We start from the raw sequence: 12478 nt of genomic DNA on the forward strand, positions 1-12478 counted from the left end.
ACTGTACATGCTGAAGCATGAGAGGGTTGTGATTTTCAAAGCAGTCAATCAAGGCTGTCCCTCCCACAGCATTCTTGCCAGCAAGTTAAAGAAGTATGGGCTGGATGAATAGACTATAGAGGGATAGAAAGCTGGCTAGATCGTCAGGCTCAATGTGTAGTGATCAATGGCTCCATGTCTAGTTGGCAGCCGGTTTCAAGCGGAGTGCCCCAAGGGTTGGTCCTGGGGCCGGTTTTGTTCAATATCTTCATTAATGATCTGGAGGATGGCGTGGACTGCACTCTCAACAAGTTTGCAGATAACACTAAACTGGGAGGAGTGGTAGATACATTGAAGGGTAGGGATAGGATACAGAGGGATCTAGACAAATTAGAGGATTGGGCCAAAAGAAACCTGATGAGGTTCAACAAGGACAAGTGCAGAGTCCTGCATTTAGGACGGAAGAATCCCATGCACTGCTACAGACTAGGGACCGAATGGCTAGGAAGCAATTCTGCATAAAAGGACCTAGGGGTTACAGTGGACGAGAAGCTGGATATGAGTCAACAGTGTGCCTTTGTTGCCAAGAAGGCTAACGGCATTTTGGGCTGTAGAAGTAGGGGCATTGCCAGCAGATCGAGGGACATTCCCCTCTATTCAACATTGCTGAGGCCTCATCTGGAGTACTGTGTCCAGTTTTGGGCCCCACACTATTGTCTGTTACAGCTGTCCTGCTGCATTCCTTTTTCCCCTCTCCTTTCTGTTTGTCCTGTGTGGCCACCCCTCCCAGCCATTGTGCTAACTAAAGTCACAGCCTTATTCATAGGAATGGCTTGTACAGACTAACTGGAGCCATTGCTCTGCCTAGGGAGGGGGCTTCTTGCTGCTTTGTTTGGTTCCTTTGTTCAGACCGGGGCTCGGTGTGGGGGGCGCTGCCCAGAAATGCAAGACCTGAAGTGGCCAACTAATTAAGCATATGAGTCACACCTGTGGCTCAGAACATGCTCAGGCATGCCTATGCTTACCTGCAGCCTTTCCCTGCCTTCTCTCCTCTCCTGTATCAAGAGGAGCCAATCAAAAGAACTGGTGGGAAACTGCCTGAGTTTGCCTTTAAAGCTGGACATTTTTTGATCAGACCTTGGAGAAGGTCCTTGCTTTGCCACCTGGTCTGATCAGCTAGGGGTCTTTGGGGGGCCCTCTCCCCACTCTCTTTGTTTTTGAGCATACCCCCATTTTTAAACTCCCCTCCCACGAACAACAAATTTGTGCCTGGAGATCTCCTGATTATTGTAAGCGAATCGAGTCCTCTCTCCATCCTCCGATGCTACTGCCATTCCTGTCTCTGTGCTTGCTGCTGTCCTGGGGATTGGTAAGAACTCCCTCTTGCAAACTTCCCCTGTCCTAGCTGCTGGCCTTGTTTCCCCAGCAGACAGACCCAAGCTAACTCCTTGGTCTGTATCTGTAATCCGTTTCTTGCTCCACAGCGCCTTTGCTGCTGGAAATAAGCCTGTGCCGCTGCTAGGCTGTGCCTTCCTGGACTGTATCCTGGGCTGCCGACTTGCAGCCACCCCACTGCTGCAGCCACCAATAGTTAACCCCCCCCCGCACCCCCTCCCCGGGGCTGTACCCTGGGCACACACCACTCTGCCCTCCGGAACTGCTCCCCCTCCCGATCAAAGAAGTGGCATAGTGTAAGGTGCACCTATTAGAATCAGGTTCTTAGTCTAGATAAGTTGTAATTTCATTTTGCATAGCTGTGGTTAAGTTAGGTTTAAAGAATTGTTTGTATTGTGCTCTGTAAGTTAGGTTTAAAAAAATTGTTGCATTGTGTTCTGTTATTGCTAATTTGTGTAGTCTTGGATAAGTTATAGATAAGATTTTACTGTGTTCTGTATAATTGTGGTTAAGTCTGTCTTCCCGCTGCCCTAACCATGCCCCCCCCAACCCGAGCTTGCCCGTGTCTCCCCCTGAGCTCCCCAGTCACTCATTGCAGTCTCTCTGCTGTTTAAACTTGCAGCCTGTCTGCTCTCGGTCTCTCCCTGAGTTTAAATCTCCCTCCGCAGCGCCTCTGCCTTTGGTCTCTGCTCCACCACGTGCTCCTCTTCCCCCATCCCCCAACCTCACTCCTCTACCACTGCCTCTCTCTCTTTTAATCCCTTCCCCCACGTGCTCACCCCACTCCTGCTGCTGCCAAACCTCAATTGTATTACTGAAGTCTAGCATAAAACCCCATTGGTTACCCTTTTTCTCTCTAACACACCTCACATTTTACATTTACACCACTGTCACATATTTTTACCTAGAGTTGTTGGTTATTTACCCATAACTGTTAGTTGGTAATATGCTGCTGTGACACACCCCTTACATAGGAACTGTTAGCTACCTGTTACATTTATACTTCAGTGTTAATTGGTTACCAACTGTATTAGACCCCATTGTATTGTACCCCACTATTGAAAGCCCCTATCCTATTTACTAAAAGAAACCCCTCCCCAATTGTCTACCTTAACAAACCCCGTACCCCTCACTATTGAATTTTCCCTGTTTTTGCATTTTCTTAATAAAGTTTATTTTGCACCCCACCAGTGCAGTAGTTGTCCCCCAAGATCACCTACCTGATTATTTTCCAGGATAGGTTGTAGATTCATTTGCAAATTTAACACCATTAATCTGGGTTTGAATAGGGACTGGGAGTGGCTGGCTCATTACAGAAGCAGCTTTTCCTCTCCTGGAATTGATACCTCCTCCTCTATTATTGGGAGTGGACTACATCCACCCTGATTGAATTGGCCCTGTCAACACTGGTTCTCTACTTGTGAAGTAACTCCCTGCTCTCCATGTGTCAATATATAACGCCTGCATCTGTAACTTTCACTCCATGCATCCGAAGAAGTGAGGTTTTTTACCCACGAAAGCTTATGCCCAAATAAATCTGTTTGTCTTTAAGGTGCCACCAGACTCCTTAGCATCTTGTATGGCGCTCTCAGATTCCCCCATCTAGGGTGACTAGACAGCAAGTGTGAAAAATCAGGATGGGGGTGGGGGTTAATAGGAACCTAGATAAGAAAAAAAAAATCAGGACTGTCCCTATAAAAGCGGGACATCTGGTCACCCTACCCCCAACTTATCTCTAAACAGTCACCGTCCTTCCTCCTGCCGAGCTCTCCCCACCAGTCCAATCACTGGGCCTGCGCCGGGCTTCCGGGCCGGGGGAGAGCACGTCCGGGGTGCCCGCCCCCTCGCGGGCAGTGGGACCCCTGTGTGCGAGGGGGACGACGGGGCAGCTCCCCGGGCAAGGGCGGCGCCGTGAGGGAGCCTGGCTCCCCGGCCTCTCTCGCGCCCGGAACGTCTGGATCCAGGCCGGGTTTCCGCGGCCGCTGGGTGTCCCCAGTGCCAGCCCCGCCATGGCGGCGGAGGGGAAGGATCCGCTCGGCTACTTCGCGGCCTACGGCAGCGACAGCAGCAGCTCCAGCTCGGACTCCGAGGGCGACGAGCCGCGCGCCGCCGGGGGAGAGGCGGCCGGGGTTGCTGGGGAGGCGGCCGGGGGCAGCCCGGGCCGGAAGCCGCGGCTGCCCGGGCCCGACGAGCTGTTCCGGAACGTGTCCCGGCCGCCGTCCTTTCTCTATAACCCGCTCAACAAGCAGATCGACTGGGAGCGCCGGGTGGTGCGGGCGCCCGAGGAGGTGAGGCCGGGGGGGCTCTCGGGTAAAGCCCGGCGTTCGGCGCGCGGCCCTCCCGGCCCTGGGCTGCTGGGCGCGGTGTCCCCGAGCGGCCCCAGGGAGAGCCCCAAGCCCCTGCGAACAGCGGGGCGGAGTCTCTCCCGCCCCTAGGAGCCATGGGGGGCTCCCGGGGTATCAGGCTCCCGCTACTCAAATACACTATGACCCTCTTCTGCAGTGGTTCTCAATCTATTTGTCGTCTTGGGCTGCAGGTTGAGAACCACAGCGCCCTTCCCCCGCCAATAAACCGCCACACTCCTCTATGCCCGGAAGGGAGGGTAGCCTAAAACCTGGGGATGCCCCCCCTCCCCACAACCCAGGCCAGAGACCCACTCTCCCGCCCCCTGCTGGCAGTAGCGCTCCAGTAGGCTGCCAGACACTGTCTCCCCCTGGACCAGCCCCACCGCCTTTTAGACCAGAGCAACACATTTTGAATTTTTTTTAGCACCCAGCTGGGCCGGTGCTGTCTGCTAATTGGGCTGCATGCAGGTTGAGAAATCGCTGCCCTTGAGCAAGGCTCTCGAACAGAGCCTGGTGAGATTGCCAGACCCTCTTCCCAACAGGTGCACTGGGAGGAACGTCAGGGTAACAGTCGGAGTCAGTATTGTGGGGTAGGAGCAGGATTAAAAAATAGTCCCGCACAGGTTTCTAAATCAGACTTCTCCTCACAGAGTTTGTTGAATCTTTGCTATTTTCTTTGGGCTGGGGGCATGGGGTTTAGTTTTCTGGTTTTCCCCTTTGTTGTTTTAGGGGAAAGGCTCTTTCTTGTTTAACCTTACCAGGATAGCATGACCAGACAGCAAGTGTGAAAAATCGGGATGGGGGTGTGGGGTAGTAGGAGCCTATATAAGAAAAAGACCCCAAAATCGGGACATCTGGTCATCCTATGCCAGGGCCCCTCGGGTAATGGCTTTGGTAATCCAGAGATCAGATCTCCTTTGGTTTGATGACGTAATGTGAGGCTCTCGCTTTCTGCTCCACTTTGCTTTGTTGCAATGCATTGTAAATAATTGTGTTCTCTTCAACAGCCTCCTAAGGAATTCAAAGTGTGGAAGAGTAATGCAGTACCACCACCTGAGATTTACAGTATTAAGGAAAAGAAGCCGCCACCACCTCCTGAGCTTGATATGGCAATAAAATGGTCTAACATATATGAGGACAATGGAGATGATGCTCCACAGCAAACAAACAAAGTTAACTTTTTACCAGAAGAGGAGCAAGAGCCTTCAGAATCAGGTGGGAAATTATCTAATCTGGTGAAGGGTTTAGGGTTGCCAACTTTCTGATTGCAGAAAACCGAACACCCTTGCCCTGCCCCGAGGCCCTGCCCTGGGCTCACTCCATCCCCCCCTCCCTCCATTGCTTGCTCTCCCCCACCCTTGCTCACTGGCTCATATTCACCAAGCTGCAGCAGGGGGTTGGGATGCCAGAGGGGGCTCAGGACTGGGGCAGGGGTTGGGGTGTTACACAGGGGTGCAAGCTCCAGGAGGGACTTTGGGTGCAGAAGGGGACTTCTGGGCTGGGGCAGGGGATTGGGGTGTGGGCTCCAGGCAGCGCTTACCTCAGTCAGCTCTCAGAAGCAGTGACATGTCCCTCTGGCTCCTAGGTGCAGGGCAGGCTAGGGGCAGCGCACAAAGTCCCCTGTCTGCTCCTGCGCCTAGGAGCTGAAGGGACAAGCTAGCCGCTATGAACAACTGGACTTTTAGCTGCCAGGCCAGCAGTTCTGACCAGAGTCTCCAGGGTCCCTTTTTGACCAGGTGTTCTGGTCGAAAACCGGACTCCTGGCAATCCTAGAAGGGTCTGAAAAATAAAAAGGGATGGTTCATTTTGGGTGTGTATTATGTGATCTGCTTTTAGTTTGGTCTTCCTGGGTTTCCTTCTTTCCCCTCCTCCATAATGGGCAATATCTAATATATGGTAAATTAGTACTGTACTAGTGGCTCAAGAATGATTATGTGTAAAATTCTGTTATAAAATTTCCTCTTATTAGGAGGAAAATCATAATGAAAAATAAACCATTTTCCAAGCAACCATGTGCTATAGAGCTAATTTATAGGTTGTTGCAGGATGCAGTCCCAGGGAGCTTAGTTACATTAATTCTCTCTCTTGTTGTTGGGGTTGTTAAATGTTCTCTTGCTCATATTCTGCTGTTCCAAAATCCTGTTTGAAGCTTCTTTTTTATCAAACATTTGATTTTGTTATATTGAACTTGGAAAAAGGGATGAAATAATAATGTAATACATACCTGATTTTAAAGAGTCAAGATTCTCATAGGATACCATGTAAAGTTAAAGCATCCAAATTTCATAAATCAAAGCTTGAAACCATTGATCACCTAATAGTTCAAGGTCACCCCTATAATTAATAATTCATTAAAAATGTACTATCTGCTTTAATGAACCAATAGTAAGTGCAGTTCCTACATTGTGTTTCTTTGATAGTTCTTTCTTCTCCAGGTAGTCATGACATAATGTGCTTTCCACAGTCACATATGTACTAAGCTTAACATGAATGTGAATAAAAGGTGGATTTGCTGAATACTGCTACATGTGCTGGAGGGAAAGATGTTAATACAAAATACAAATAAGGTGGTGCACGTCACCAGGCTCTGCTGTAGAGATCTTTGGGGCAAGGCCATTGGTGGCCTGTTGTTCCTCCTCCTCTTGTACCACTCTTAAGCCAGAGCAATACTATCTGGCTGCCTTATTTTCTTCCTCTCTTCACAAAATTATATTTGTGGTTCAGCGGCAAGGTTAGATCCAACAATTTCAGACAGGTTTTACATTCAAAACTGTAAAAGAAAATTTAGTTATGAGAACTACTGCTGTGTTTCACCCCAAAAGTAGCTATATTTCAGTGGTAGGCCAGGTTATTTGTATTTATGATGTTTGCAAAGTACTTCAGGATAAAAGGAGCTGTAAATGAAAGATGTTTTTTAGAAGAGCATCTATAATACACGCACCTAAACATCTTGATACCGTAGGTTGGAAGAATTGGCCGTATATGTCATTGAATGTTCTTTTTGTCAACTACGTATTAAATGTGTTTGTGTGTGAGAATAACTCAAGACAAGCTGTAAAGAATAGAGCTAAAAGTAGAAAATGTTTCTTTTGAAACATTCAATATTGTCTTGGATATCAGTGAGGTACTTAGGCTTGCTCATTGAGAACTTGATTGACAAAGGGAGCATCATCATCTGAGGATGGCCTCCAACTGCTTTCTAAGTTTCACTCTGAATATTGACTGTTTGCTCCTGCTCCATTTTCCTCCCACTCTTCATTTCATCTGCCCTGCATGCTCCCCTTCTTCCTTCCCTCTTCACCACTATCCTGTCCTCCTTCCGTTGTCTCCCCTCCAAACAAAATCCCACCCAAAGATTAAAAAGATATTGTACAACAAACATGAAATCTGCAGACCCTCACTCTCTGCTTATATGTAATATCTCTCTTCCTATCCTTGGTCTGTCTTGTCTCTTTAAATTGTTAGTCCCTGCCCCAAAGATCTATCTCCTGCTGTTTGTACAATGCCTAGCATGATTGGCCCCTAGTCACTACCATAATAAAAATAATTAATCTTTCCTACTACCACTTTGGTCCATTCCAAGAGTGGGGATGTTATCCGCCAGTCCTAGTGTGTGTGGTTCCAACAGATCTTCAGAAGTGGAAAAATAAATTGGTTTGGCAAGAGGCTAGGGTATGTGACAACACATATCTAACTTTACAGCTTGAGTTCATATATTGTACTTGTGTTAATTGACACCATCTTTTATTTAAAGATGATGAAAAAGATGAACCAGCTTCTGCTAAGAAACGCAAACTAGACACTGGAGAAGAGACTAAGAGGAAGAAGTAATAAGCAGGATGAACTGCATTTGGCCCACTATGGACACCTAGTGAACTTTGATTCATCTGCTGAAATGGGAAACAAATACACTTTCACCTAATTTATATCATATGTTGTTTAGAGATTTTTTTATTTCCATAGAATATTTGCCACTTGGAAAGCACAAGCGTTCATGGATCAGTATTGTGATAAAACTTGTATCCACTGAACAAAAATTAAGTCCATGTAATCAATTGATTTAAAACACAATCTTTTAAAGTATTTGATGAATATTTGTGCTCGTACAGGTTATAAGGCTTTGTGGTATTCTCTTTATCCACAAACTTGTGATGTGAGCTTTTCTCAGCTGCCCTGCCATCGTGCTAAAACCTTTTATAAAGGAACATATTTTTTAAAATGTTGGTTTAAGTAATGTACTGTGGTACATGTTTAATCAATGCTGTTTTGAAATGTATGTAAAGAGTGTAAATACGTAGATGACCTGAAATTAAAACTACATGTGAAAATGTATATAGCTTAGCTGTTTAATATACAATGTAATGGACAAATTCTATACTGTGTGTTTTAGCAGTATGTTAGACGCTTGACAAATTCTTCAAGGTTTGATGTGTAATAAATTGAGAGTTACTGCTTCATTTAGGACACTGGCCTTCAAAAATGTACTTGAAAAGTGGAGTTTGCTTTGAAATCTATGCTGGATACCACCATGTTGTTGCCTGCAGCAGTGGCTTATGAGGTTAAATGATGTGAGGAAAATTGTCAATATTGCAGAATGGGGTCAATTTACGTATTCTTTATTCTCAAAGTGGAGAAGAAAACTGACATGCATGCTAAAAACAGAAGTTGTCATGGCTCAACTTCAACACACCATGATTATTGTCAAATGCATCTCCTTCAGTACAAAATAGCAATATGAAGCTCAGGTGACTCTTATACAAAACCAGAAACAGGAGTTCTGCAGCAAGCAAGCCATCTGTTTATTGCTCGCATTGCAGAATCTAGTCAAGCAATATGCCCTCCTGATTCACATCTTTTCAGAGGGCTTTATGCATATCTGAGAATAAATAGTGCCTAGGACCATTGCAATCAGAAATGATTCAGGTTCAACGGTAGGAGTGGGACCGTGATTTCACAGGGCATAGCCACACACTATGACAGTTTAGGAACTGTGGAATGCTGCAGCCATTTGAAATTAGAATGTAAATACCTAATTGTCACCAGCCTCCCATAGTGTGAAATTGCCACCTGTTTTAATAATCACATAAGGGAAGAAATTCAGCTTTATGTTTAATTCAAAAAGAGGGTATCTCCTACAGCACAATACTCTTACACCTTAGCGAAGACTGCCATGGCTTTAACTGACCTAGTACTTCTGTCAACACCCAGATTACTTATGCAACTACTGATCTAGTCTGACTCTGGGTACTGTTAGTTAATGAGACTAGGTGGTCTCATTAAGCATTCTATTTTTGAGCCTATTAAGCACCATTTACAAAAGTGGGGGGAAATTTTAATGTGTTAAACTTGAAGCTGGTGTCTGTGAATGATCAGACTAGACCCAACCTTCTCTGTTCATCCTCAGGATCACTGGAGTTGGGGGTGTATTCTTCAAAGGATGTGGTGTTATGAAGAATCCTTAAATCCAGGTCAAGGAGGAACTTCAGTTTTGGTTACAAGTATAGAGAGAGCTGGATTGGAAGAGTGATACTGAGATTCTCTTCAGCCATGAAATCTAATAGGTCAGTTTCGTGGGTGTGCTATTCTGTGCCCTGTGGTCTAGTTAGCAAGGTTCAGGACCCCCTCTCCTGGGTGCTAGCTGATCTAACAAGGAGGTTTTGGAAATTCTGCCTTAATTACCCGATCCCAGTAAATACAGAGAATATCCTGAGGTTAGCCAAGATGAGCTTATTTTTTATATTAGAGAGATTCAACCTGTTCAAACCTCACAGTTGTCCAAGGGATTGACTAATGTTTGGATCCTGTAACGATCTCTTTGCCTGCTGCCTGAAATAGCTGAAACAATTCCATAGTTGTCAAGTATCAGAGGGGTAGCCGTGTTAGTCTGAATCTGTAAAAAGCAACAGAGGGTCCTGAGGCACCTTTAAGACTAACAGAAGTATTGGAGCATAAGCTTTCGTGGGTGAATGCCCAATTCATCAGACGCAAGCCATAGTTGTAGTTTAAAGCTAGGGACCCTGGCAGTAGATGCATGTCTGCAGTGGTGGCATGACAAAGAGGCTTTTGTCTTCATATCATTTGCTTCGTTACCCTAGTAGCAACTTGGGCAAGGATCAGTATGTGATGATGGTACTTACCAGTGACTCCTGTTTGGCCTTGGAACTCTGAGAGTATAATGATATGGTTAATATCCAGACTTATTGAAACTAACAGCTTCCAACCTGTTTGGCGGTTAGTGGCAGAAACCATGTCTAACCTGGAACGGGGGTTAATTAATAATATTGCTATGTTGGAGGTTGGGTGAAACCTTGTTGAAGCTGGTGCACATGATAGCTGTCCTTCGTTCTGGATGAATATAGGAAGCAACTTTTAGAGTAAGGTAGCTGAAACAACAGAAGCACTACTCAAAACACAGACCAACATGCAAGGCTGCAGCCAGTCAGAAACTGAGCTCTGTGAACAGGTGTGTGTTGCTGGGAGCTGAATGAAAATGTAGGAGGCTGAGTATTGATTGGTGGAGGTGTGTGTCTGCGGTCAGAAGCAGCCAGCAAGAGAAGCACTGGTAACATAGTCCTGAGAGAAAGCTAAGAGAGAGAACTTCTTGGGAAGGTGGCTGGCTGGAAAGAGGTTTGGAACTGTGAGCAAATAAATTGCCTCTTGTTTGATTCCTACCATTTTCAGAGAAATAGGACTTTGTATATTCTTTGTAAATAAACAAGATGGCAGCAAAGAAATATCTGACTCTATTATCAATTTCTCTTTCTAAGGGAAACAACCTGCCCTCCTCCCCAGTATTGGCTAAGGACTCAAGTCAGAAGGGGTAACAATAGTATTTAGCATGTATCTCTTCATCTTTTGATTTGTAATACTAATGCCTAGGTCTTATATAGCACATTTCATCAATAGATCTGAAAGTGCTTTACAATGAAGGTCAATATCATTATTCCTATTTTACAGATGGGAAAACTGAAGCACAGACTGATTAAGTAACTTGCCCAAGCTTACGGAGCAACCAGTGGCAGAGCTGAGAATACAACCCAAATCTCAAGTGCTAGCTGAGTGCTTTACCCATTATACCATTTCACTGGCCTGCTGGGTGATCTTGGGCAAGTCACTTCACCTTTTTCTACTTCAGTTTCTCCATCTGTGATATAGGATAATGGAGATGAATGATACTGACCTCCTTTGCAAAAACAGTTGAGATCCAGTGATAAAAGGTACTATATAAGAGCTAGGTATTAAAATTATTATGCATTGCCAGGTCCCCTGATCCTACACTGGCACTTTAGCCTCCTTGCAGTTTGAAGGTAGAGCCACATCTGTCAGTCAGTATCTCAGAAATATGTTTCAGCTGTTAAAGAGCCACAGAGCATATGAACCAATTTTCTTTTTGATTACTTCAGATATTTTGATATCCATAACCTTCCTCATAAAAATAACAAGGGGAGGCTGGACCTGTCTTGTCTGAAGAAAGGAAATGTTCCGGTGAGCATGAATAAATACTCTATTCCTCAAGAGATCCTACAATGGGATTTTGGCAGGGAGAGCTGTGAAATAGGCAAGAATCCTGTGAATAAAGTCCTAACACAGGGATAGGGAAGATGATGATATAAGGAGTTGTCTACGAAAGAAGCCCCTCTGTTCTGTCACCCTAAGACTATCTTCAGTTACAAGGGTCCTGGATATTTCTCATAGCCAGTTTTTATTGGAAGCAGTTTTCTCCATCAAGAGGAGTGCTAAATTGGCATCTGTGTTTCACGCAGATGTCTGAGCCTATCTCCTTTGTAAAACTGTACCTTCCAATGTCAGTTCCTAGTCTAGCTAGCTGCCTTTAGATGAGTTATGAAACAGGCATGGAGTAATTTAATTAATACAGAGATATATGGGGCATTGTGTTGGGTTATCCAGCAGTTATCAGGAGAGTGTTACTGTTCTCTACCTGAGTAAATATCACAACTGTAGGCCCTGAGCGAAAAGATAATCTGAGAATCTGTCCACAAGGGAAGTAGGCCTGGGTCCAGCTTTGTTAAATTAAGTAATTTCCCAAGGACACAATAGAAGAAGGTGCTTTGAGGAACTTGGCTAGATGATATGAGGGACTAGTTGCTCTTTTTGGGCTGGGAAAAGAAATGCTTGTAGGATCTTGAAACTCCTTGCAGAGTTGTTACTTGGGTAATTTAGAAACAAGGTGAAAGAATTTTTTTGAGCTCTGTTTAAACTTCTGACAAACTTGTGCTATGATCTCTGGAAAAAGCCAGTTTGATAGTTCGACATCAGGAATCTGGTGCAGTGGTTTTTATGCTCAAAGGGGGCTTGTTTGATCAAGGCATAAACGTTGGTTATGTGAAGTCTGTGGCTAGCATGGTACAATATCCTATGTATGGTAGCTGGGTTCAGACACTTTTAGCAATTTAGTTTCAGCATCACTTTGTATCTTCTGTGTTGCTAATCTTAAAAGGAATGCTTAATAAAATAATAATAATAAATATCTGACTCTTATTTATTGCCTTTAATCAATAGATTTCAAAGCACTTTAATATAAAGAGCCTCAAGCTATTGTTTTACCATTGTGATTCGCCCCCACCCCCTGCTCTCACACACACATCCTCAGAGTGGGAGCTTTCTTGAAAAGTCTGTTTTTTAATAAAGATTTTCCATTCTCTCTCCTTAGCCCATGTTTTCCATTAGCTCCTTAAACTATAGTATTTACAGTAGTGGCAGACTAGCTATGTGAATTCTGTAGGATAATTCTGTGGTTT

At 45.0% G+C, this 12478-nt stretch overlaps 1 protein-coding gene across 1 annotated transcript; it reads left to right on the forward strand.

The window, feature by feature from the left end:
* Positions 1 to 3214: 3214 nt before the first annotated feature.
* On the forward strand, positions 3215 to 12205 carry C8H1orf52 (chromosome 8 C1orf52 homolog). The gene is made up of 3 exons (XM_034779357.1): positions 3215 to 3662; positions 4727 to 4934; positions 7474 to 12205. The coding sequence occupies exons 1-3, from the start codon at positions 3384 to 3386 to the stop codon at positions 7548 to 7550; spliced, it is 564 nt and encodes a 187-aa protein (XP_034635248.1). The 5' UTR covers positions 3215 to 3383; the 3' UTR covers positions 7551 to 12205.
* Positions 12206 to 12478: the final 273 nt, after the last annotated feature.

Source organism: Trachemys scripta, chromosome 8, assembly GCF_013100865.1.
Source record: "Trachemys scripta elegans isolate TJP31775 chromosome 8, CAS_Tse_1.0, whole genome shotgun sequence".
NCBI classification, from domain to species: Eukaryota; Metazoa; Chordata; order Testudines; family Emydidae; genus Trachemys; species Trachemys scripta.

Excerpts from the sequence above, each read along its gene's own strand:
- C8H1orf52 (XM_034779357.1), top strand. The coding sequence starts at position 3,384 with ATGGCGGCGGAGGGGAAGGATCCGCTCGGCTACTTCGCGGCCTACGGC. Across the intron at positions 3,663-4,726 it reads TGGTGCGGGCGCCCGAGGAG|CCTCCTAAGGAATTCAAAGT; the intron begins GTGAGGCCGGGG and ends TCTCTTCAACAG. Across the intron at positions 4,935-7,473 it reads GCAAGAGCCTTCAGAATCAG|ATGATGAAAAAGATGAACCA; the intron begins GTGGGAAATTAT and ends TTTTATTTAAAG.